We start from the raw sequence: 27,572 nt of genomic DNA, 5'->3' as shown, positions 1-27,572 counted from the left end.
TGACAAGATATTTGCAAGGGAGGAGAAAGCCTCTGAGGAGAGCAATAATTTACAGTATTAGCTAATATGGCAGCTAGGAAAAGAAATGAAATTAAACAGAAGACATAAAATGCTGGAAATAGTGAGCAGGCCTGACCATATCTGTGGGAAATGATGTAAGACTTATTATTTCACGTTGAAGACCTCTGGTCAAAATTGGCAAGGAAATCAAAGAAGCTTTGTAAGCTATAGGCTGTGTGAGGGAAAGTAGATGCCTCTGACAACGTGGTCATCTCAGTTTTACCTTATCAAAGGCATCCCACTTTTCCCACTCTCTGAATTTAACTAGCTTGTTTCTCTGCTTCCCAGTTCTGAGGATGAGTCATCAACCTGAAACTCTAACTTTGTGTCTCTTCCCTCAGATGCAGCCTGATTACGGAGCACTTCCAGCATTTTCTGTTTTTATTTCAGCCAGAAAAGGCAGTGAGATGTGCAGTAGTTTTGTGGGAGGACTGTTGAGTGAGTGAGAGCTAGATTTCTTTGATAAGATGATCATAAAGTGAACATGAAGTTCATGGTCAGTCTGGGAAGTTATAGGAGGTTAAGGGAGGAAGAGAAGTGAACATAGACAATAATAGAGGGGCACTGGAGGGGCCGACGGAGAGAATAAATGGAAGATTTTCTTTACAGTCCTGGATGATCATAGAAGAATGTGGAATTTTGGCAATGATGGGCAGAGCCCAGTAGTGTTCTTCAGTCATGGTAAATAGATGTCTGTACGGACACATCTGATTTTATTGAGTCAGTCGAGGGAGAATAGAAGTGAGTTGTCCCTATCATTGTCTTTTAATGTTTTCCCTTGAGGAAAATGGTGAATTTCTTTGTCAGTACTCATTAGTCCCCATTCTGAGATATTTGTGGACTATAGGCAGACTACTGGCTTTAATGACCTCAAGATAGTTTGAAAAAAGTTAGAACATTAAAATCCCAAGTGCCAAAGCAGGTGTCAATGACAGATAGAGGTCAAATTCTACTTCCTGCTGCTACTCTCTCACTTCCACTCTAATGATGCTGTCATAAGGTAGGTGTGCCTCTGCTTATAGAAGACCACTTGGAAAAGTAATATATTAGTTACTTCACAGCAACACACACAAAATGCTGGTGGAACACAGCAGGCCAGGCAGCATCTATAAGGAGAAGCACTGTCGATGTTTCGTGCCGAGACCCTTTGTCAGGACTAACTGAAACGAAAGATAGTAAGAGATTTGAAAGTAGTGGGGGGAGGGGGAAATGCAAACTGATAGGGGAAGACCGGAAGGGGTGGGGTGAAGCTGAGAGCCAGAAAGGTGATTGGCAAAAGGGATACAGAGCTAGAGAAGGGAAAGGATCATGGGATGGGAGGCCTAGGGAGAAAGAAAGAGGGAGGGGAGCACCAGAGGGAGATGGAGAACAGGCAGAGTGATGGGCAGAGAGAGAGAGAGAGAGAGGGAAAAAAAACAACTAAACATATCAGGGATGGGGTAAGAAGGGGAGGAGGGGCATTAACAGAAATTAGAGAAGTCAATGTTCATGCCATCAGGTTGGAGGCTACCCAGCCGGTATATAAGGTGTTGTTCCTCCAACCTGAGTGTGGCTTCATCTTGACAGTGGAGGAGGCCATGGATAGACATATCAAAATGGGAATGGGATGTGGAATTAAAATGTGTGGCCACTGGGAGATTCTGCTTTCTCTGGTGGACAGAGCGTAGGTGTTCAGCGAAACAGTCTCCCAGTCTGCGTCAGGTCTCACCAATATATAAAAGGCCACACCGGGAGCACCGGATGCAGTATACCACACCAGCCGACTCACAGGTGAAGTGTCGCCTCACCTGGAAGGACTGTCTGGGGCCCTGAATGGTGGTGAGGGAGGAAGTGTAAGGACAGGTGTAGCACTTGTTTGTGGAGGAACAGGAGGGAGATTGGTGGGAAGGGATGGGGGGGGGGGGGATGAACGGACAAGGGAGTCGCGTAGGGAGCGATCTCTGTGGAAAGCTGAAGGGGGGGGGAGGGAAAGATGTGCTTGGTATTGGGATCCTGTTGGAGGTGGCGAAAGTTACGGAGAATTATACATTGGACCCAAAGGCTGGTGGGGTGGTAGGTGAGGACAAGGGGAACGCTATCCCAAGTGGGGTGGCGGGCGGATGGGGTGAAGGCAGATGTGCAGGACATGGGAGAGACGCGTTTGAGAGCAGAGTTGATGGTGGAAGAAGGGAAGCCTCTTTGTTTAAAAAGGGAAGACATCTCCTTCGTCCAGGAATGAAAAGCCTCATCCTGAGAGCAGATGCGGCAGAGACAAAGGAATTGCAAGAAGGGGCTTGCATTTTTGCAAGAGACAGGGTGGGAAGAGAATAGTCCAGGTAGCTGTGAGAGTCTGTAGGCTTACAGTAGATATCAGTAGATAAGCCGTCTCCAGAGACGGAGACAGAAAGATCAAGGAAGTGGAGGGAGGTGTCGGAAATGGACCAGGTATATTAGTTTATTAGTATACTGTATTAGCGTATTAGTTACTTTGATTGTTAATCAGTAAATGGCAGTCCAACAAGACTTCTTCTTAACTTCCCTTGGGGCTATTTTCTATCTGACCCTTCTGCCTTGACAAGGATGACCTAACCTGGCTAATAAACCTTCTGCTACCTCTAAATAACATAGGATGGAGGAACCTCTACCCCAAGCTTGTTGTCTAAATTATAAATGCAGCAGCTGAAACCATGGGGTACAGAACTTCAGATTGTGAACAGATATTAATGAGAACCTAAAAATAACACCTGATGTATTGCTGAAGAAAAGATTCCATTTGTTCCTTAAGTTCTACTGCAACCAGAGCAAGTTCCTTTTTAAGTGCTGAATACCCGACAGCTGAGAATCATTTATAGTCAATCTCAATCCAATCCAGATGGCAGTTGCAGGAAATTATCCATGCATTAATGTAGGTCCATGAATAAATTTAAATTTTTAACTGAACTTTTTGCCATTTCTATCGGCAGCTCTTTAGACTTCTCTTGAGCACCAGTATGGTATCCAGTATGAACTTTGCATGAATAGTCTCGACCCAAGTTAATACTGCATGCTTTTACTTGATGGCAACAAAACTCATGCAATTTCAACCCTGGCTTAAGGGAAGATTGTGTGCAAACCTATTAACAAAGAAGAGCGATTCCTTTTGAATGCAAAGGATGGATTTTGCTTGCGCAATAATTTGAAATGCTTTTATGACAGGTAGATTTAAACAATATACAGATAATACCTTTATTTGCTATTTAACTCTTCATTCTGTTGCCCACAAAATCCTTCCAATTGCAAGGTTACAACATTCAGTCCACAATCTTACCTGCACTGCTATCAAAGTTCCACTAGCACAAGGTGTTATGGGGTGTTCTTTACAGTGAAGTCTCATTGACCTGATGAATCTTACCCAACAAGGGGAAGAGAATGTGACTGGCCATCTGCTGATCCAAATGATAACTTCCTATCTTTTTATCTTTAATGATTCAGATCTAATTAAATTTACTTTTTTTTCTAAGAAGTGAGCAGTGTAAATAACCTTGTTATGCTTCTTATGTGTAATGTTCTGCTTAGGCCTTGAAAGAGGAAACAGAAGCAGTGAAAAATGCTCTTCTTGTGGCTGAGCAGCAAAAGAATAAGGAATTGGAGATATTGAAGAATAAACTTATTGGTGAAATAAAGGTGGGTTCACATTTAAACACGTTGCTACAGCAACTATTTAGTCAGAGGTGAAAAGGTACTGCACTGAGGAGACAGTTGGAAAAGAAAGAGATGGGAAGGAAGATGGTATGTTAGAGAGGTAATTCCAGAGTGCCTGGCCCCAGGTGGTGTAAGATCTGATAAGGGGTGAAAGAAGACATAAATATAACAAATTGTATAGGTGGTTTGGAAGAGGGAATGCTTTCAGTTTCAAAAATGATCGAAGTAAGATGTTGTGGTTAGTGCGATGTTATTACAGCGCCAGTGATCCAGTTCTATTCCACTGCTGTAGGTAAGAAGTTCGAACATTCCCCCCATGACTGCATAGGTTTCCTCTGGGTGCTCCAGTTTCATCCCACATTTCAATGACGTTGGTCACATCGGTGTAATTGGGCGACGCGGGCTCGATGGGACAGTAGGGCCTGTTACTGTCCTGTATCTCTGCATAGAGTGGTGATCACAGAAACATGTTCATATAGAAATAACAAAATACCGAGGCAATGGGGAGTACCAGCCATGTAAGATGGTAGATGACTGGTACAAGAATTAGGCAGGAGGGGCTTTAGATTTGTTGAAGTTTAAAGAACGTTATCAGAGATGAAACTAGAGAGCCCAGGGAGAAAGAGACTTAGTATGATTCCTTAGTAACATTAAAAAGGAGCTCTGTCTATTTTTCTTGTCTTGAATAGGACCAAGAAATTGCATTGTGTGATCCAACATTCATGTTTGGGGAGAAGGCAGTAACGGGTTACTGATGGTGGATGATCAGCCATGATCACAGTGAGTGGTGGTGCTGGCTCGAAGGGCCAATTGGCCTACTCCTGCACCTATTGTCTATTGACTGTGGCAAACTTCTTAACAGAGTGTAATCCAGGATATACTACACAGTCCAAGGAGATTCAGTTCTCAGTATAATATCTCTGATGCACCATCAATAACTCTCCGAGACGTGAGGTGAGATATAGGCTTTTATTGGCTGGAAGAAAGAACAAGCAGCAATTGACCACCATACTACATCCTGGAGACTGAGGGCAGGGCTCAGGCGCCAATTGCCTTTATACCGGGGTCTGTGGGAGGAGCCACAGGAGCAGTCAGCGGGGGGGGCGTGTCCAGACAGGTATATGTAGTTCACCACAATCTCATCTGACAGAAAGCACCCCCAACAGTGCAGCACTCCCTCAGTATCACACTGAAGAACCAGACTAGGTTCTGGTGCTCCTGCTTCGACAGTAGGACTTGAACCCACAATCGATTAATTCAGAGAAAGGAATGCTGAGGTTTGTTTACAACTGGCACCTTATATAAGCCATTGGCAACTGCACTCAGCAGCAAGTAAGATCATTTCTCTTCCATTACTCAGAGACAAAACCAGCTTCTACACATGATTATCGTCAGCATTGTGCATGTAAATCCAAACTAGCTTTCCTTGTTAAGCTTGTTTTTTATATTCAATGCTGGAATAGCTCAGCATGCAATAGTTCTGTGCATTGGCTGGTTTGTAATAGTTGTGATGCTTTTCCTTTTATCTATATTGGCCACTCCCTCACAAACATAAAGAGCTTTTCTGTATTGTAATTTTATTATTCTTTCCTGGTTCATAGAGCTATTTGGGCACAGCTTGCAGTGCTACTGTCTCATAGTTCTAGTGACCGGAGTTCATCACTAACCACTGGAACTGTCTGTATGGAGTTTCTGTGTTCCTGCCATAACCATATAGGTCTCATAGAATAATTGAGAGTTAGAGCATTGAAATAGGCTCTTTGGCCCATCAAATTAATGATGACTATCAAGCAATTATCATGCACCTACTTTTACACTGATGATAACATATAGGAGCAGGAGTAGGCCATTCAGCCCATTGAGTCTGCTCCGCCATTCAATCGTGGGCTGATCCAATTCTTCCAGTCATCCCCACTCCTCTGCCTTCACCCTGTACCCTTTGAAGCCCTGGCTAAAAAAAAACCTATCTATCTCTGCATTAAGTACACCCAGTGACTTGGCCTCCACAGCTGCTCCTGGCAACAAATTCCACAGATTTACTATCCTCTGACTAAAGTAATTTTTCCACATCTCAGTTCTAAATGGACGTCCTTCAATCCTGAAGTCATGACCTCTTGTCATAGAATCCCCTACCATGGGAAATAACTTTGCTATATCTAATCTACTCAGACTTTTTAACATTCGGAATGTGTCTGTGAGATCCCCCCTCATTCTCCTGAACTCCAGGGAATACAGCCCAAGAGCTGCCAGACAGTCCTCATGTGGTAACCCTGGAATCATTCTTGTGAATGTTCTCTGAACCCTCTCTAATGTCAGTATGCCCTTTCTAAAATAAGGAGCCCAAAACTGCACACAATACTCCAAGTGTGGTCTCACGAATGCCTCAACATCACAACCCTGCTCTTATATTCTATACCTCTAGAAATGAATGCCAACATTGCATTCCCCTTCTTCACAACTGACTCAACCTGGAGATTAACCTTTAAGGTATCCTGCACAAGGACTCCCAAGTCCCTTTGCATCTCTGCATTTTGAATTCTCTCCCCATCTAAATAATAGTCTGCCCATTTTTTTCCCCACCAAAATGCATGACAATAAACTTTCCAACATTGTATTTCATTTGCCACTTCTTTGCCCATTTCCCTAAACTAGTGGTCGCCAACCCGTTGATTGCGATCGACTGGTCGATCTTTTGAGACTTTCCCAGTAGATCCCAAAAAAAAAGAAAAATAAATACACAAATACTGTTGAGAGATTGTTTCCGGGTTGCGGGGTTTTAGTTCCGTTCTTTCTGCCCAGTGCGCATGCGTGTAGCTCCCCCACCACGCACTACAGTGTACTTCAGTGGTCCCCAATCACCGGGCCGCGAGGAAACGATTAGTCAGCTGCACCTTTCCTCATTCCCTATCACGCCCACTGTTGAACTTGAATACACACGAGGTCATCAATCGCCTAAACGCAGTGACACCCTCACGCCAGGGATCATTAGTTGGCCTCGCGCGGCTGGCGGGAAGTGCCATTGGTACTGGCCTGGAGCGTGGACAGATGGGCGCTGCCTCTAAACCTGTTTAGCACACCGAATGTTTGTGGGGAACCTGGTGCTAAAATATTCGCAGATGATCTAATTCAGGCTCAGGGTTTCGTAAGTATCAGAGCAGCTACCTCGCTGTGATCTAATGAAACAAACTTTTGTTGCCCGATTGATCCTACAAGTGAGACGGGCCGGTGTCCTGTCACACTCCTCGCTCAGTCGGTCATTCTCTCCGGACTGCATCCGCCGCGACCCCGGTACGGGAACAGCCGCACCTGGCAAAGGCGTCTGGCAGCGGGCGGATGGGAGGCTGTCTAATGAGGCAATGAAGTCCTCAAAGCTGCTTCGGTACCTTGAGTCCAAGCACCCTGCACTTAAAGACAAACCCGTTGATTTTTTTTCAGCGGAAAAAAAGTGAGCAAGCGGGACAGCAGCTAAGTGCTGAGAGCCACGAAAACTAAATTGCGGAATAGACTGGACATAAGGAACCTGCTTCGAGTATCGCTGTATTCCGGTTGTGACACCACCCCACTCCCCCCATCAGCCGGTCTGCAAGAATATTGTCAATATTAAACCGGTCCGCGGTGCAAAGAAAGGGTGGCGATCCCTGGTGTTCATATATTATTTCTACTTCCGGGTTGCGGGGTTTTACTTCTGGTCTTTTTTGCCCCAGTGCACATGCGTGTGCCTAATCGATTTGGGGTCAATCTTGCCTTTCACTAAGGCTGAGGTAGGAGATCTTGGGCTTAAAAAGGTTGGTGACCACTACCCTAAACTATCTAAGTCTCTCTGCAGGCTCTCTGTTTCCTCAATATTACCCGCTGCTCCACCTATCTACATATCATCGGCAAATTTAGTCACAAATCCATTAATACCGTAGTCCACATCATTACCATACATCGTAAAAAGCAGTGGTCCCAACACCGACCCTGCGGAACTCCACTGGTAACTGGCAGTCAGCCAGAACAGGATCCCTTTATTCCCACTTTTTGTTTTCTGCCAACCAGCCAATGTTCCACCCATGCTAGTAACTTCCCTGTAATTCCATGGGATTTTAGCTTGCTAAGCAGCTGCATGTGCGGCACCTTGTCAAAGGCCTTCCCAAGCCTGTTTTCTTCTCACCATAATTTTATCAACCCCATTTCTGGACCCTGATTCTAATGCTTATCTACACAATTAACCTACCCACCTGCATGTCTTTGGGGTTGGAGAGGAAGCTGGACTACCTAGAGGTAGTCCACATGGCCACAGGGAGAATGAGCAGTCTCCATACAGATGATATCAGGATTGTGCCTGGGCTGGTGACAATGTGAGACACCAGCTTTAATAGTTGCACTATTAAGCCTTTCCAAGGTTTCCTCCGGGTGCTGTGGTTTTCTCCCACGGTGCAAGGAAATGTGCGAGGTTAGTTGGCTTTGGTATATAGGTAAATGCTAAAATCTGGAGGATGTCAATGTGCTGACAAAATGGGATTTGGTGTTGTTAGTTTAATGTGTGCTTGATGTTTGATGAGGAGTCATTTGGCTGAATAGCCTGTTCCTCAACATTTAACACCCGAAAAGCTACACAACCTGGGCTTCTATACCTTCCTCTACAACTGGATCCTCAACTTCATAACCGGAAGACTACAATCTGTGCGGATTGGAAATAACATCTCCACCTCGCTGAGAATTAACAAGGGTGTGTGCTTAGCCCACTGCTCTACTCTCTCTACACCCATGCCTGTGTGGCTAGGTATAGCTCAAATATCATTACGTATATAAATTTGCTGATGATACAAGCATTGTTGGCAGAATTTCAGATGGTGATGAAGGGGCATAAAAGAGCGAGATATACTAGTTAGTCAAGTGGTGTCATGGCAACAGCCTTGCACTCAACGTCAGCAAGACCAAATAGCTGATTGTGGACTTCAGGAAGGGTAAGATGAGGGAACACAAACTAATCCTCATAGAGGGATCAGAAGTGGAGAGAGTGAGCAATTTCAAGTTCCTGGATGTCAACATCTCTGAGGACCTAACCTGGATGCACCGTATTGATGCAGCTATAAAGAGGGAAAGACAGCGGCTATATTTCATTTGGAGTTTGAGGAGATTTGATTTGTCAATTGAAACACTCAAAAATTTATACACATGTACCACGGAGAGCATTCTGACTGGCTGCATCACTATGTAGTATGGGGGCAGAGGATGCTACTGCATAAGACTGAATTAAGTTGCAGAAACTTGTAATGTTAGTCAGCTCCATCATGGGTATCAGCCTCCATAGAATCCAAGATATCTTCAAGGAGCAGTGGCTTAGGATCCCCACCATGAGGACATGCCCTCTTCACGCTGTTACTGTCAGGAAGTACAGAAGCTTGAAGGCACACACTCAGCGATTCAAAAACAGCTTCTTCCCCTTTGCCATCCGATTTCTGAATAGACATTGAACCTATGAACATTACTTTTAATTTCTGTTATTTTTGCACTTCTTATTTTAACTTAACTATTTAATGGACATATAAATACTTAACGTAACTCAGTTTTTCCCTCTATATTTATTTATCATGTATTGCATTGTACTGTTGCCATAAAGTTAACAAACCTCACAACTAATGCCAGTGATATTAAATCTGTGTGGTGAACTACATATACCTGTCTGGACTGCTCATGTGGCTCCTCCCACAGACCCCTGCTGACTCCTCCTGTGGCTCCTCCCACAGACCCCTGCTGACTGCTCCTGTGGCTCCTCCCACAGACCCCTGCTGACTCCTCCCACAGACCCCTGCTGACTGCTCCTGTGGCTCCTCCCACAGACCCCTGCTGACTCCTCCCACAGACCCCTGCTGACTCCTCCCACAGACCCCTGCTGACTGCTCCTGTGGCTCCTCCCACAGACCCCTGCTGACTCCTCCCACAGACCCCCTGCTGACTGCTCCTGTGGCTCCTCCCACAGACCCCTGCTGACTGCTCCTGTGGCTCCTTCCACTGACCCCTGCTGGCTCCTCCCACAGACCCCTGCTGACTGCTCCTGTGGCTCCTCCCACAGACCCCTGCTGACTGCTCCTGTGGCTCCTCCCACAGACCCCTGCTGACTCCTCCCACAGACCCCTGCTGACTCCTCCCACAGACCCCTGCTGACTGCTCCTGTGGCTCCTTCCACTGACCCCTGCTGGCTCCTCCCACAGACCCCTGCTGACTGCTCCTGTGGCTCCTCCCACAGACCCCTGCTGACTGCTCCTGTGGCTCCTCCCACAGACCCCTGCTGACTCCTCCCACAGACCCCTGCTGACTCCTCCCACAGACCCCTGCTGACTGCTCCTGTGGCTCCTCCCACAGACCCCTGCTGACTGCTCCTGTGGCTCCTCCCACTGACCCCTGCTGACTGCTCCTGTGGCTCCTCCCACAGACCCCTGCTGACTCCTCCCACAGACCCCCTGCTGACTGCTCCTGTGGCTCCTCCCACTGACCCCTGCTGACTGCTCCTGTGGCTCCTCCCACAGACCCCTGCTGACTCCTCCCACAGACCCCTGCTGACTGCTCCTGTGGCTCCTCCCACAGACCTCTGCTGACTGCTCCTGTGGCTCCTCCCACAGACCTCTGCTGACTGCTCCTGTGGCTCCTTCCACTGACCCCTGCTGGCTCCTCCCACAGACCCCTGCTGACTGCTCCTGTGGCTCCTCCCACAGACCCCTGCTGACTCCTCCCACAGACCCCCTGCTGACTGCTCCTGTGGCTCCTCCCACTGACCCCTGCTGACTGCTCCTGTGGCTCCTCCCACAGACCCCTGCTGACTCCTCCCACAGACCCCTGCTGACTGCTCCTGTGGCTCCTCCCACAGACCCCTGCTGACTGCTCCTGTGGCTCCTCCCACAGACCCCTGCTGACTGCTCCTGTGGCTCCTCCCACAGACCCCTGCTGACTCCTCCCACAGACCCCTGCTGACTGCTCCTGTGGCTCCTCCCACAGACCCCTGCTGACTGCTCCTGTGGCTCCTCCCACAGACCCCTGCTGACTGCTCCTGTGGCTCCTCCCACTGACCCCTGCTGACTGCTCCTGTGGCTCCTCCCACAGACCCCTGCTGACTCCTCCCACAGACCCCCTGCTGACTGCTCCTGTGGCTCCTCCCACTGACCCCTGCTGACTGCTCCTGTGGCTCCTCCCACAGACCCCTGCTGACTCCTCCCACAGACCCCTGCTGACTGCTCCTGTGGCTCCTCCCACAGACCCCTGCTGACTCCTCCCACAGACCCCTGCTGACTGCTCCTGTGGCTTCTCCCACGGACCCCTGCTGACTGCTCCTGTGGCTCCTCCCACTGACCCCTGCTGACTGCTCCTGTAGCTCCTCCCACAGACCCCTGCTGACTCCTCCCACAGACCCCTGCTGACTGCTCCTGTAGCTCCTCCCACAGACCCCTGCTGACTCCTCCCACAGACCCCTGCTGACTGCTCCTGTGGCTCCTCCCACAGACCCCTGTATAAAGGCGACTGAGGCCTGTGGCCCAGCCTCATTCCCCAGGATGTAGTGTTGTTCATTCCTCCAGTCAATAAAAGCCGATACCTCACTTCCTACGTCTCAGAGTGAGTTATTGATGGTGCATCAATTTTATTGACTGGAAGTTAAAGCATGGAAACCGTTTTATGCCCGGAACGGTTGGATTTGGACCCCCAAGACCCTGAAGCAGCTCTTGCCTTTGAACTCTGGCTTGCATGCTTCCAATCATACTTGGAGGAGGTTCGTGCAACTGACCCCGCTGTTAGGCACAGAATTCTCCTCTCGAGAGTTGCCCCAAAAGTTTATTCATTCATCAGGGACCTCTCAACCTACGAAGGGGCGCTTGACGCCCTCAAAAGACAGTACCTGCGGCCGGTGAACGCTATCTACGCCAGACATCGCTTGGCCACGCGCAAACAGCGGCCTACTGAGTCGACCGCTGAATTTCTCCGAGCTCTACAGGCACTCGTGCGGACTTGTGACTGCAAAACACTCACAGCGGAACAGCATGCGGAACTCTTGGTCCGAGACGCCCATGTGGTGAACTACATATACCTGTCTGGACTGCTCCTGTGGCTCCTCCCACAGACCCCTGCTGACTGCTCCTGTGGCTCCTCCCACAGACCTGCTGACTGCTCCTGTGGCTCCTCCCACAGACCCCTGCTGACTCCTCCCACAGACCCCTGCTGACTGCTCCTGTGGCTCCTCCCACAGACCCCTGCTGACTGCTCCTGTGGCTCCTCCCACAGACCCCTGCTGACTGCTCCTGTGGCTCCTCCCACAGACCCCCTGCTGACTGCTCCTGTGGCTCCTCCCACAGACCCCCTGCTGACTCCTCTGTGGCTCCTCCCACAGACCCCCTGCTGACTCCTCCCACAGACCCCTGCTGACTCCTCCCACAGACCCCTGCTGACTGCTCCTGTGGCTCCTCCCACAGACCCCTGCTGACTGCTCCTGTGGCTCCGCCCACAGACCCCTGCTGACTCCTCCCACAGACCCCTGCTGACTGCTCCTGTGGCTCCTTCCACAGACCCCTGCTGACTGCTCCTGTGGCTCCTCCCACAGACCCTGCTGACTGCTCCTGTGGCTCCTCCCACAGACCCCCCCCCTGCTGACTGCTCCTGTGACTCCTCCCACAGACCCCTGCTGACTCCTCCCACAGACCCCTGCTGACTGCTCCTGTGGCTCCTTCCACAGACCCCTGCTGACTGCTCCTGTGGCTCCTCCCACAGACCCCTGCTGACTGCTCCTGTGGCTCCTCCCACAGACCCCCACTGACTGCTCCTGTGGCTCCTCCCACAGACCCCTGCTGACTCCTCCCACAGACCCCCTGCTGACTGCTCCTGTGACTCCTCCCACAGACCCCTGCTGACTGCTCCTGTGGCTCCTCCCACAGACCCCTGCTGACTCCTCCCACAGACCCCCTGCTGACTGCTCCTGTGGCTCCTCCCACAGACCCCTGCTGACTGCTCCTGTGGCTCCTCCCACAGACCCCTGCTGACTCCTCCCACAGACCCCTGCTGACTGCTCCTGTGGCTCCTCCCACAGACCCCTGTATAAAGGCGACTGAGGCCTGTGGCCCAGCCTCATTCCCCAGGATGTAGTGTTGTTCATTCCTCCAGTCAATAAAAGCCGATACCTCACTTCCTACGTCTCAGAGTGAGTTATTGATGGTGCATCAATTTTATTGACTGGAAGTTAAAGCATGGAAACCGTTTTACGCCCGGAACGGTTGGATTTGGACCCCCAAGACCCTGAAGCAGCTCTTGCCTTTGAACTCTGGCTTGCATGCTTCCAATCATACTTGGAGGAGGTTCGTGCAACTGACCCCGCTGTTAGGCACAGAATTCTCCTCTCGAGAGTTGCCCCAAAAGTTTATTCATTCATCAGGGACCTCTCAACCTACGAAGGGGCGCTTGACGCCCTCAAAAGACAGTACCTGCGGCCGGTGAACGCTATCTACGCCAGACATCGCTTGGCCACGCGCAAACAGCGGCCTACTGAGTCGACCGCTGAATTTCTCCGAGCTCTACAGGCACTCGTGCGGACTTGTGACTGCAAAACACTCACAGCGGAACAGCATGCGGAACTCTTGGTCCGAGACGCCCATGTGGTGAACTACATATACCTGTCTGGACTGCTCCTGTGGCTCCTCCCACAGACCCCCGCTGACTGCTCCTGTGGCTCCTCCCACAGACCCCCGCTGACTGCTCCTGTGGCTCCTCCCACAGACCCCTGCTGACTGCTCCTGTGGCTCCTCCCACAGACCCCTGCTGACTGCTCCTGTGGCTCCTCCCACAGACCCCTGCTGACTGCTCCTGTGGCTCCTCCCACAGACCCCTGCTGACTCCTCCCACAGACCCCTGCTGACTGCTCCTGTGGCTCCTCCCACAGACCCCTGCTGACTGCTCCTGTGGCTCCTCCCACAGACCCCTGCTGACTGCTCCTGTGGCTCCTCCCACAGACCCCTGCTGACTCCTCCCACAGACCCCTGCTGACTGCTCCTGTGGCTCCTCCCACAGACCCTGCTGACTGCTCCTGTGGCTCCTCCCACAGACCCCTGCTGACTGCTCCTGTGGCTCCTCCCACAGACCCCTGCTGACTGCTCCTGTGACTCCTCCCACAGACCCCTGCTGACTCCTCCCACAGACCCCTGCTGACTGCTCCTGTGGCTCCTCCCACAGACCCCTGCTGACTGCTCCTGTGGCTCCTCCCACAGACCCTGCTGACTGCTCCTGTGGCTCCTCCCACAGACCCCTGCTGACTGCTCCTGTGGCTCCTCCCACAGACCCCTGCTGACTGCTCCTGTGGCTCCTCCCACAGACCCCCTGCTGACTCCTCCCACAGACCCCTGCTGACTCCTCCCACAGACCCCTGCTGACTCCTCCCACAGACCCCTGCTGACTGCTCCTGTGGCTCCGCCCACAGACCCCTGTATAAAGGCAACTGAGGCCTGTTGCCCAGCCTCATTCCCCAGGAATGTTCATTCTTCCAGTCAATAAAAGCCAATACCTCGTTTCCTACGTCTCAGAGTGAGTTATTGATGGTGCATCAATCTGATTCTGATTCCTACACCGTATGACTTCATGACTTTAAAAAACTATTAGTATTACCATTTTGTGGGAGTAAACATCTAGTATGATTAATATACTACCACAATTATGCTCCACCACATTGTCAGTTACAAAACAAACCAGAAAGGTAGACAGGTTTATGGTTGAAAGATGTACCAGTGAGTTTTTTATTTGCGTGTAGGACACAGACAATGCATATCAATTCCATGCAGGTCACAGTTGTTGATCATGCTTCATTCAGGAGCTTTGATGCTGTTCGAGATCACTTTATCCAGGAAGTGGGATTTCATTTATGAGGTTAAATAGAGTATCAGTAAGTTGTCCAATGGGTAAAGGGTCAAATCAGAGATGACTATTATCCTCCGATGGTGAGAAAAGTGACACATTTGTCACAGAAATGAGAGAACTTATCTGTTATTATGAATCATGTTACAATTTATTCTATTGTCTTTTTTAAAATTTAGCATATGACTTCACAGTTCTGCCTCTCACCAAATTAGTGTAACATTTCTCCCTAAATTACAATCATTCTTTTAGAGTTGTACAGCACACAAGCAGGCCCTTTGGCCCTTCACATTCATGCCAAACTTACTGCCCAACTGCTCTAGGTCTATATCCTTCTTTGCCTTGCCTACTTAAGTACTTGTCTAAATGTCTTTTGAAAGTAACTAGACTGTACATATCCCTCAAATCTCCATTAAAACTCTTTCCTTTCACCTTAAATTGATACACTGTTTTTGATACACTTTCCCCGGGAAGAAGATTCTGACTATCTCCCTGATGTATTCCTCTTATACCTCTCTCATGCCACCATTGCTAGAGAAAACAAGCCTGGCCTACCTAATCTCTCTCCATGTCTAAAGTTCTCCAGTCCAGGCAATATCCTGGTGAATCTTCTCAACATGCTCAACCACATCTTTCCTATGGTGTTGTAATCAGAACAGCACAAAATATCCGAAATGCAGTCTAACCAGCTTTTTTGTAGAGTTGCAACATAATGTTGCAACCTTTATATTCTCTGTTCTGATGAATGAAAGCAAGTATACCATAGACCCTCTTCAAATAGATCCTATTTCCCTGTGTTGACATTTTTTTGAGTGAAGTATGGACGAACACCAAAGTTCATCAATATTCCTTAGTGTTTACAGAAATGTCCTATTTCTATTTGACTTCTTAGAATGCATCATCTTGCACTTGCTAAAATTCTGCCAACACTTTATCCAATTTTTGATATGATCTACTCTATATCCTGCCATGACCTGAAACAACTTTCCTCGCTAATGACAACACTTTATGTCATCTCAGCCTTACCAACCAAACCTCTTACATTCACATTCAGCTCACGAGTATATATCACAAAAAAGGTCCTGACACCAGTCCTTACAGTACACCTCTGGTCACAGGCTTCCAAGAAGAAAAACATCCTTCCACCATCACACTCCGCCAATTATCATCCAGCCAATTAGGGATCCAATCAGCCAGTTCATCTTAGATCTCATGTGTCTTAACCTTCTGGACCAGTCCATCATGTAGGACCTTATCAATTGCTTTACTAAAGTCCATCATGTACCACCCTTTCTTCATTCGGCTTTATGGTTATGTTCTCAAAAAATTCAACCAAATTAGTGGTAGGGTTTCTCCCTAATCAAAGCCACTGCCTTTCCAAATGCACATATGTCTAAGGACTTTCTCCAATTATTTTGTTAGGATGAAGTACAAAAAGCTGAGGCCAAGATGCAGTGGAAATATCAGCAGCAAACCAGAGAGGAACGAGAGGCTGGAGAAAAACGCCTGGCTCAAGAAATCCAGCAGACAGTTCAGAAATGTGAAGCTGAAAAGGAGAAGGTTGTACAGGAAGCCATAGAGGAACAAAAGGCCATTGCATTGCAAAACCTTGAGGAAGTAGTATTGTAAGTTCTCACTGGCACTGAGTGCTTCCCATCTATTAACTTCTTGCTGGAATAGTTGGAGTCATTCTATGCCGGGCTGTCTGATGACCACAGTCTTTGATTCCACAACTTGTTTCCAGGTAGATGCACTGTTCCCTTCAGATATTGATGTCATCTTGGTGGGTGTGCTTTGAAAATCCTGCTAAGCTTTCATACAGTGTCAGAGAGAGCAAAATAACAGAGGTCCAAGAAGCCACTTAACTGCCTGCTGAACATCACTATCTCTTTGTAGTCCTGATAAAGTGTTAACTTTGTTTCTCCCCTACTCACCCCTTCAAAGCTGCCTGACCTGTTGTTTGTTTTCAGCATTTTCTGGTTTTATTTCAGATATTTAGCATTTGCAGTTCTTAAGGCAAAGATTTGAGGTGGGATGGTTAGAGCGAATAAGAATTGCCATAACAAACCTAAGAGCCATAAGGCATACAGCTATGTATTTACTTTGTCCTGTAATGCCTTATAATCTGCTTCCTTGCCACTAATGCATTGTGTGGAGTAAAAAGTGGAAAAGTGTTGATAAATTCGTGGTTAAACTGGGAGCGGAGAGCACAATGGACCAGATTGTCTGTTCCGCCAGCCAGTAAGTACAATTGAACTGTGGTGGAGTTGGTGGAATGGCTTGTTGATGACTGACTAACTACCTTCCGTACATTTGCTTGTCGATGTCAGTCCCTTCTTGTGGCATTTGCAAAAAAAATCTCCTGGCCTTTGGTGGATAATCCGGTGGTGTGGAATTTTGTCATTGAATGGCAGGAGGACTCCAGATGATGAAAATGCCAGCTATTCTTACAATAACACTGGGATCTGGGATCAGGGGAATGTAGGAAAAAGCTAAACAACTAAACAAAAATGGAAGTGGACCTTAATATTTATTAAAATATGTATTTAAAAAATAATTCTTTTGCTTCCCTGAGGAAACACTGATTTTTTTTTAATCTTGACATTTTTTTGGGAGGTGGGTTGAGAGGGCGGCCCTGCCCCACTTGAGAACAAACTCAGGAATGAAATATCACAAGGCAAGTCATTATCTGTGAACCGAAGGGAGGGAATTCATCAGCCCAGCCAAGAGCTAGTCACATGACAGCAGGACGATCATGGAGTCATGTGGGTGCACCGCAGTGCCGGGCAGCTGATATCAGCAGCGAGCTCGATGGAATCGTCAGTCTTTTTCACACTGTACACTTTGTGGTTATGGCTGCAAGGTGAAAGAAGGGTAGATATCAGCTCAGCAAGGCCATATTGTTCTCCACTTTGAAAAAGATATTGTGAGAATTGGTGTGATTAAAGCTTCCTCTATTATTTTTGTATGGATTCATGGCCTCTAACATAACAAATGGGTAGTAGATCTCCCAAAGTTGAGCCTTTTAACATTGAATGCCATTGGACTTGGAACAATACTGCATTCAAAACTGCATGTCATTTCAGCAGGTAAAGCACCCAGCCATGTTTTTAATTTAATTTAAATGATGTTACATTTGTTTATATTTTGTTCAGAAAGATAAAAATTGATGCTGAACACCAGAAAGAATCTCTGGTACAAGAATCTCTGCAGAGCCAGAAAGCTGAGTATGAGAAAATAATTCTACAGGAAGTAGCTAAAGCTCGCCAAGAAGAGAAGGAATTAGCTGAAGCCCCCATTGTTGTCTTACAAAGCAGACATCAATCTGAAATAGACCAGTTAAAAAAGATGCTGTGTGATAAAGACATTAATCTCAAAGATGTTTATGAGCGTGTGGAAACCATGACCATCTTGGAACTGGAGCTGGAGATGGAGTTACGGGAGACAAGACAGGCTTTCCAGGACTATATTAATCTCACTTTTCCAAATTTACCTCCGGAACAGTTAGAATTCATCCTCCCATCTCGACCGATGTGCAGAGATTTGTCCAACGCATTGCACGTTTGCAAACCCCACAAAGCTCAAAGCCGTCGACAAAATTAATAAAGAACACTTAAAAATGAATTTGTTGTGATTAACTTTGGAAATTCTGTATAAAACAGCTTAAAATTAAATCATTCCTCTTATGTCTTCTCATTTTCAAAGCCATGCATCCAAACAAATCAATAAAAGCCTTTGTAACGAAAGATTGGAATGTTTAGTTCAAAATTCAAAGTAAAATTTATTGTCAGAGTACGTACATGTCACTACATATGACCCTGGGATTCTTTTTCCTGTGGGTATACTTAGCAAACCTATGAAACAGTGACTGTGAATAGGATCAATGATCAACAAGCTGTGAAGACGTAAATATAAATAAAAGGCAAATAGTAAAGAGAGCAAGAAATAAAAAGTTAGAGTCCTTAAAGTGAGACCATCGGCTGAGGGAACACCAGTAATAGAATGAGTGAACTTATCCCCTTTTGTTCAACAGCCTAATGCTTGAGAGGTAGTAACTGTTCCTGAGGCACTTGTACCTTCTACCTAATGCCAGCATCAAGGAAAGAGCATGGCCTGGGTGGTGAGGATCTTTGATGTTGGATGCTGCTTTTCTACAGCAATGTTTCATGTAAATGTGCTCAATGGTTGGGAGGGTTTTACCCGTGACGTACTGGGCTGAATCCACTAACTTTTGTGGGATTTTCCACTCTAAAGTACTGGTGTTCCCATTCCAGGCTGTAATGCAGCCAGTCAGCACACTTTCCATCACACATCTATAGAAGTTTGCCAATTTTGATGACATGCCAAATCTCAGCAGACTCATGAGGAAGTAGAGGTGCTGTCATTCTTTGCAATTATATTTATATAATGGTTCCAGGACAGGCCCTCTGAAATAGTAACACCCAGGAATTTAAAGTTACTGACCCTCTCCACCTCTGATCCCTTGATGATTACTGGCTCATGGACCTCTGGTTTCCTTCTCCTCAAGTCTACAATCATTTCCTTGGTCTTAATGACATTGAGTGAGAGGTTGTTGTTATGACAGCAGTTTGGATGGCACGGGATATATACATTACAAAGAGGAAGAAGTATTCTAAAGGAAGATGACACAACCATGGGTAACGAGAAGTCAAAGTCAACATAAAAGCCAAAGAGAAGGCATATAATAGAGCAAAATCAGTGCAAAGTTAGAGGATTGGGAAGCTTTTAAAAACCAAAAGAAGACAACTAAAAAAAGTTATTAAGGTAAAGGCGGAATATGAAAGTAAGCAAGTCAATAATATTAAAGAGGACACCAAACGTTTCTTCAGATATATAAATTGTAAAAGAGAGGCAGGAGTGGATATTAGGCTGCTGAAAAATGGAGAGGTGGTAATCAGGGACACTGAAATGGTGGATGAACTGAATAAGTATATTGTGCTAGTCTTCATTGTGGAGGACACTATTAGTATGGTGGAATTTCCAGGTGTCAGGGTCATGAAGTGTGTGAAGATACTGTAATTAGAGAGAAGATTCTCAGGAAACTGAAAGGTCTGAAGTTAGATGAGTCATCTGGACCAGTTGGTGTACACACCAGGGTTCTGAAAGAGGTGACTGAAGAGATCATGGAGGCATTAGTAATGATCTTTCAAGAATCACTAGATTCTGAATTGGTTCCAGGAGACTGGAAAATTGCAAATGACATCCCACTGTTCAAGAAGGGAGAGAGGCAGAAGATAGGAAACCATAGGCCAGTTAGTCTGACCTCAGTGATGGGAAGATATTGGAGTCAATTATCAAGGATGAGGTCGCAGGGTACTTGGAGGCACATTGTCATCATGGTTTCCTCAAGGGAATATCTTGCTTGACAAATCTGTTGGAATTCTTAGAAGAAATAACAAACAGGATAGACAAACAAGAATCAGCTGATGTTGTGTACTTGGATTTTCAGAGGGCCTTTGGCAAGGTGCCACACATAAGGCTGCTTAACAAGCAATGAACCCATCGTATTGCGGGAAAGATAGAATTGAAAAAGCTGTGGCTGATTGGCAGGAGGCAAAGAGTGGGAATAAAGGGAGCCTTTTCTGACTGGCTGCTGATGACTAGTGGTATTCCACGAGGGTCTGTGTTGGGACCGATTCTTTTTACATTATATGTCAACGATTGGATGATGGAATTGATGGCTTTGTTACAAAGTTTGCAGACGATATGATGATAGGTGGAGGGGTAGGTAGTTTTGAGGAATTAGAGTGGATACAGAAGGACTTAGACAGGTTAGGAGAATGGGCAAAGAAGTGGCAGGTGAAATACAGTGTCAGGAAGTGTATGGTCATGCACCTTGGTAGAAGAAGTGAAAGGGTTGATTATTTTCTAAATGAACACAAAATACAAAAAACTGAAGTGCAAAGGGACTTCGGCATGATTCCCGAAAGTTAATTTGTAGGTTGAGTCTGTGGTGAGGAAGGCAAATGCAATGTTAGCATTAATATCAAGAGGATTAGAATATAAAAGCAAGGATGTAGTGCTGAGCTTTATAAAGCACTGGTGACTTTTAGAGTATTGTAATTAGTTTTGGCCCCTTATCTTAGGAAGGATCTGCTGAAACTGGAGAGGGTTCCAAGGAGGTTAACGAAAATGATTTCAGGATTGAATGGCTTCTCATATGAAGAGTGTTTGATGGCTCTGGATCTGTATTCACTGGAATTCAGAAGTATGAGGGCCAATCTCATTGAGACTGATCAAATGGTGAAAAGCCTTGACAGAGTGGATATGGAGAGGATGTTTCCTATGGTGGGAGAGTCAAAGACCAGAAGATACAGCTTCAGAATAGAACGGAGATGAAGAGGAATTTGTTTAGCCAGAGAATGGTGAACTTGTGGAATTCAAGTCAAGTCAAGTCAAGTCACTTTTTATTGTCATTTGGACCATAAACTGCTGGTACAGTACACAGTAAAAGCAAAACAACATTCCTCCAGGACCATGGAACTAAATGAGACAACACAAAACTACACTAGACTATATGAGACAACTCAAGGCTACACTAGACTACATAAAACAACACAAAAACTACACTACAGACTTACACAGGACTACATAAAGTGCACAAAACAATGCAGGGCAAGACAATAATTAATTAATTAATAATTAATAAACAAGACAATAGGCACAGTAGAGGACACATTTCAATATAATAATAAATGATGTAGATGTCAGTCTAGACTCTGGGTATTGAGGATTCTGATGGCTTGGGGGAAGAAACTGTTACACAGTCTGGTTGTGAGAGCCCGAATGCTTCGGTACCTTTTGCCAGATGGCAGGAGGGAGAAGAGTTTGTGTGTGGGGTCCTTCACAATATTGTTAGCTTTGTGGGTGCAGCATGTGGTGTAAATGTCTGTAATGGCAGGAGGAGAGACCTCGATGATCTTCTCAGCTGACCTCACTATCCTCTGCAGAGTCTTGCAATCTGAGACGGTGCAATTCCCGAACCAGGCAGTGATGCAGCTGCTCAGGATGCTCTCAATATATCCTCTGTAGAATGTGGTGAGGATGGGGGTTGGGAGATGGACTTTTCTCAGCCTTCGCAGAAAGTAGAGACGCTACTGGGCTTTCTTTGCTATGGAGCTGGTGTTGAGGGACCAGGTGAGTTTCTCTGCCAGGTGAACACCAACAACTTTGGTGCTCCTAACGATCTCAACGGAGGAGCCGTCAATGTTCAGTGGAGAGTAGTCACTCCGTGCTCTACTGAAGTCAACAATCATCTCTTTTGTTCTTTGCCACGGGCAGCTGTGAAGACCAAGTCTTTATGTATATTTAAGGCAGAGGTTGACAGATTCTTGATTGGACAGGGCATGAAAGGATATGGGGAAAAGGCAAGATATAGGGGCTGAGAGGAATATCAGCCAATATGAAATGGCGGAGCAGACTTGATGGGTCAAATGGCTTAAAACTGTTCCTAAGTCTTATGGTCTTATGGACACCACTCAGACAAATTTTCAGTCTTCCTCCTATATGCTGATTCATCACTACTTTTGATCCGGTCCACAACAGTGGCATCAGCAAACTTGTATATGATGTTGGGGTTGTATTTGGCCACACAGTCATGGTGTAAAACGAGTAGAGCAGGGGGCTAAGCACACACATGCCTGACGTTCTCCTGTGCTGATGGAGACTGTGGAGGAGATGTTCTTGCCAATCTGAACTGACTGGGGTCTGCAAGTGAGGAAATCCAGGATCCAATTAGACTGAGGGATATTGAAGTTTGGAAAAAAGAGTGGTGGTAGGGCTAGAGGAAACACCATCGTCAGGATTAGAATGAAAAGCAGAAATATAAAATGAGTCAGTGTGATAGAAATAACAGCTAAAGAACTGAGAAAAACAAGGAGCAAGTACAAATGACCCAAATTTCAAAGCCACGTTTGAAAATTGTTGAGTTGAGAAGTAGGCATTTAATTTTACAGGAAATACATTACACATTGTTAATAAATATAACAACATATCCGATAGGAGCAGCACTGTATACTGCCTCTTACACTGGCTCCATCATTCAATGAGAAACTGAGAGCTCCTGTTTTCATTTAATTGTTAGGTTGAAGTGCCTTTGCTTTCCTGGCTTGGATTTTATCTTCAGCTCCACTTCCTTGCACTGGCTCTCAGTCTCCAACACTTCTGTAACCATCGCTAGTTCTGTATTAAATGGAAGTTCCTAATATAACTCATTACATGTTCTGTCAGTCACGAGTTGTATTTGCTATGAAGCTCCAGCAGCATAGACCAGCTGAGCACAGTAGTCAACTGTCAAAGGTAACACACAAAAAATGCTTGAGGAACTCAGCAGGTCAGGCAGCATCAGGAGTAAAGAGTCAACGTTTTGGGCCGAGACCTCTCTTCAGGTCTGAAACCTCGACTCTTTATTCCTTTCTGTACATTCTGCCTGACCTGAGTTCCTCCAGCATTTTCTGTGTGTTACTCTGGATTTCCAGCATCTGCGCAATCTCTTCTGTTTATAAGTCAAACATAATGGACTATTTTGGCTGACGGCCATCTCCAAGGCAAGTTGGCAGAGATAAGGTTTTCAGGAAGGCCCAGCTGGAACATCCATCTTCCTTTGTGTATTGAACTGTTTTTAATTGATGATATTTCTATCAGGGTCCCTTTGGCACCACACTTGGTCATCTGCTGCTTTTCTGTTAAGAAATGCCACCCACATTTGGAATTCATTCCTTTGACCCATGTTTGAAAGCCACTATACAACTGCAAATTATTATTGTTATGGTTTATTCCTGATAGATCTGCTGCTGATGCTGTAGCTCAGCATTTGATACCATCATTCCCACAGTCCTGATTGAGAAGTTACAGAACCTGGGCCTCTGTACCTCCCTCTGCAATTGGATCCTTGACTTCCTAACTGGAAGACTACAATCTGTGTGGATTGGTCATAACACATCGTCCTCGCTGACAATCAACACTGGTGCACCTCAGGAGTGTGTGCTTAGCCCACTGCTCTACTCTCTATATACCCATAACTGTGTGGCTAGGCATAGCTCAAATACCATCTATAAATATGCTGATGATACAACCATTATTGATGGAATCTCAGATGGGGACGAGACGGTGTACAGCAACGAGTTATACCAACTAGTGGAGTGATGTCGTAGCAACAACCTTGCACTCAACGTCAGTAAGACAAAAGAACTGATTGTGAACTTCAGGAAGGGTAAGACGAAGAAACACATACCAATCCTCATAGAGGGATCAGAAGTGGAAAGAGTTAGCAGCTTCAGGTTCCTAGGTGTCAAGATCTCTGAGGATCTAACCTGGTCCCAGCATATCAATGTAGTTATAAAGAAGGCAAGACAGGGACTATACTTCATTAGGAGTCTGAAGAGATTTGGTATGTCAACAAATACACTCAAAAACTTCTGTATTTGTACCGTGGAGAGCATTCTGACAGGCTGCACCACTGTCTGGTATGGAGGGGCTACTGCACAGGACTGAAGGAAGCTGCAAAGGGTTGTAAATTTATTCAGCTTCATCTTGAATACTAGCCTACAAAGTACCCAGGGCATCTTCAAGGAGTGGAGTCTCAGAAAGGCAGCGTCTATTATTAGGACCTCTGGCACCCAGATCATGCCCTTTTCTCACTGTTACCATTGGGTAGGAGGTACAGAAGCCTTAAGGCACACACTCAGTGATTCAGGAACAGCTTCTTCCCCTCTATCATCTGATTCCTAAATGGACATTGAACCCTTGGACACTACCTCACTTTTTAATATATATATTATTAATGTTTTTGCACAAATTTTAATCTATTCAATAAATGTATACTGTGTTTTATTTATTATTATTTTTCTTCTTCTATACTATGTATTGCATTGAACTGCTGCTGCTAAGTTAACAAATTTCACGACACCTGCCAGTGATAATAAACCTGATTCTGATTCTGATTCCTGAGCTTAATGAAAACTGTTATGCTTAGGCCATGGATCCCCACAAGATTTCAGATCCAGTTGCTGGAACTTGGAAGCACTCTTCAGTGACTCAGGGAACAATAGGCCACTGTAAGTGCGAAGATCTATTCTGGATCTTGCATATGTCGAAAGTTCCTAAACTGTGGTCCATGGATCCCTGGGGGTCTATAGAGAATACTTAAGGATCCACAAAAAGAAATAATTCCAGTGAGTGTGTTGTAGACCTATTTTTTCCAAAAAAATTAATTCATAGAAAATTGATACAAACATGTTGATCACACAAAGTCAAAATTCCAAGGAGCACATTTCCAAAACACATACCGTACACCCGTTTGAAAAAAACAAATTTAAGCTGGGTAAAATGCTGTGTGTACAAAAGAAAATTAAAGAGAATAGTGACCTTACATGGTAACACCTAAGGCTCCCAGGTGAAAACTGCACCTCAATTGGTGTATCTGACAGCATGCTGTTCTGGAACTTGGAGTGTGCCAGTCAGTCATGGAAGCTGGACAAACAGCGGGTTTCAGATAGACTGCAGCTTCTCCTTCAACTGGCTAATGCTCTCTCAGCCACAGCTAAGGTCTATCTTGGTGATCACTACAGTATTCAGCCGGCAGAACATAGCATCCTTTGATACTAAACCATTAATGATGAACCAGATCAGATATCGGTTTACCATGTTCTGCACTTTTTCTGCAAGGGGATATTCCGTCATGTGGGAGATAAGATTCCAAGAATGCTAGAAAGACTGGACAAAGTGATTCTTCCTCAGCACCATCCAGGCTACATCTGGTGACCTCATCTATCTGGATGGGAAATAGCTAATTAGTTTATTTGCCTGACAGTACGGCTCAGCTTCATCGTAACTGGTGATGAGCCCCACCACTGTTGTGTCATCAGCAAACTTGACAACGTGATCTATCAGGTGTTTGCTGTACAGTCACGTGTCAGCAGGGTGTACATCATTGGGCTCAGCACACAGCCCTGGGGGCACCTATGTTGAGTATGATGGGGAAGGAGGAAAGGTTGTTCATTCTTGGTCCCAACATATTGAAGCAGTTATAAAGAAGGCAAGGCATTGGCTATACTTTATTAGGGGTTTGGACATTGAACCCTTGGACACTACCTCACTTTTTAAAATATATAGTATTTCTGTTTTTGCATGATTTTTAATCTATTCAATATATGTATACTGTATAAAGTATACTGAATAAGATATACTTATTTAGTTATTTTTTTTCTATATTATGTACTGCATTGAACTGCTGCTGCTAAGTTAACAAATTTCACGTCACGTGCTGGTGATAATAAACCTGATTCTGATTCTTACTGTCTGAGGTCTCTTGAAGAGTGATATATTTAGACCAAGGATAGGAGTGTGTTCACCAAGGTCAGCAGGAAAATAGTGTTGAAATCCAAACTTAAATCCAGAAGCAGCGTTCTAAGAAAAGATGTAGTGCCATTGGAGAGGGTCCAGCGGAGGTCCATGGTAATGATATGGTTAATGTATGAGGAACATTTTATTGTTTCTAGGCCTGTACTCACTGGAGTTCAGAAAAAATGAGGGAAGATCCAGTTGAAACCTGTCAAATATTGAAAGGCCTTGATGGAGTATATGTGGAGAGGATACAGTGGGACCGGCTAGGACTAGAGGGCATAGCCTCAAAATAGAGGAATATCCTTTAGTTGAGGAGGGATTTCTTTAGTCAGTGGGTGGTGAATCTGTGGAATTCATCGCTATAGATAGCTGTAGAGGCCAAGTCATTGGCCATATTTAAAACAGAGGTTCAAAGATTCTTGTTCAGTAAAGGTGTCAAGGGTTATAGGGAGAAGGCAGGAGGATAGTGTTGAGAGGGATAATAAATCAGCCATGATGGAATGGTGGCGCACTCATTGAACGGAATGGCCTAATTCTGCTCCTATGCCCTTTCATCTTATGGTTTTATGATGGACAACCGGTGAAAGGGATGATGGTAGACAAGTAAAAAAAGATGCTTTAATGAGATTGGTTGAAAATCTGGAACCCACTACAGTGAGGAAACATATACAGGATAATTTGCAGGGTGTCCAGGAGAGAGAGAGGGGGAATGGACAGAGTGAACAGCTTTACATGAAGCTGTCAAGTATTTGATGGGCAGAATAGCTTCTAAACCGTAAGGATTCTTTCAGTTATATTCTGTTTCTGTTAAAATATAGAAAGGGTGGGATCTGTAATTATTCACATTCCCGTTTTACTGAGACACACCAGAATCAGGCAATGCAACCCTGAGCAGACCATTGCACCGAAAGAATTCCCAATTTGTGGAACTCATACCTGGACGGGAGCAACTGTTCTGGTGTCCACAGCATGGAGACTAGCTGTTGCATTGAATCATTTGAGTGATTTGCCAAGAGGCTCCGCACGGACGTGCATTGCACCCATTGTTACGGCTTAGCCTGATGAACGAGCGTGCTGAAAAGAACCTAGGGTCAGCAAAATGCGTTAGGACACTGAGTGGTGTTTGGCAGTTTGCCTGGAACTTTCTGTTGACCGAGGACACTGTGGATGAGATTATTATTGTTTAAAATACTTTGATTTGATCAAAAACCCCTCGCTGTGATCAATATCACCCCTAGAGGGTAAGGCAAAAACGAGAGGCTTGAAGATTCGAGTGGCTACTACGTGAATGATTGGCCTTGACCCAATAGCAGCGCTGGCCTCCAGGCTGCCGTTTGAATGAATGAAATGTTTCGCCAGAGTAGGGCAACATGGCGGAAGCGATGAGCCGAGAGCTCGCTCTTTTCGGAAATACCATGCGATGAGTTTCACTGGCACTTTCAGCCGGAGGTTATCAGTGGTGAATATGAGGTTGGCGTTTCTTTGCTAATGGCTGGTGAGCCCAGCGTTGAACTTCGTTGATGGTTCGCAATAAAAGTTGGACGGAACAGGAAAATGAGCTGGAGTCGTGCAACAGGTAGGGAGCAATGCAGGCAATGTCCTTCTGAGAGCGGGCAAGGGAGCTG

General features: G+C 45.9%; 2 protein-coding genes across 3 annotated transcripts in view; both read left to right on the top strand.

The window, feature by feature from the left end:
* Window positions 1–18,240, top strand: part of LOC140732803 (uncharacterized) — a 28,848-nt gene extending 10,608 nt beyond the window's left edge. The window contains exons 3-5 of the mRNA XM_073055436.1: window positions 3,595–3,702; window positions 16,006–16,208; window positions 17,739–18,240. Of these exons, the coding sequence (XP_072911537.1) occupies window positions 3,595–3,702; window positions 16,006–16,208; window positions 17,739–18,186 (759 nt within the window). The 3' untranslated portion in view covers window positions 18,187–18,240. The remainder of the gene's footprint in view (window positions 1–3,594; window positions 3,703–16,005; window positions 16,209–17,738) is intronic.
* A 9,005-nt stretch (window positions 18,241–27,245) lies between these two features.
* LOC140733276 (uncharacterized) overlaps window positions 27,246–27,572 on the top strand; it is a 90,871-nt gene continuing 90,544 nt past the window's right edge. For both annotated transcript variants that reach the window (XM_073056400.1, XM_073056399.1), the window contains exon 1: window positions 27,246–27,523. In XM_073056400.1, the coding sequence (XP_072912501.1) occupies window positions 27,502–27,523 (22 nt within the window). In that variant the 5' untranslated portion in view covers window positions 27,246–27,501. The remainder of the gene's footprint in view (window positions 27,524–27,572) is intronic.

The sequence above is a fragment of the Hemitrygon akajei genome, chromosome 9 (genome assembly GCF_048418815.1).
Source record: "Hemitrygon akajei chromosome 9, sHemAka1.3, whole genome shotgun sequence".
Classification (NCBI taxonomy): domain Eukaryota; kingdom Metazoa; phylum Chordata; class Chondrichthyes; order Myliobatiformes; family Dasyatidae; genus Hemitrygon; species Hemitrygon akajei.
The sequence above is the reverse complement of the archived record's forward strand: the minus strand, read 5'-3'. Positions and strand labels throughout refer to the sequence as shown.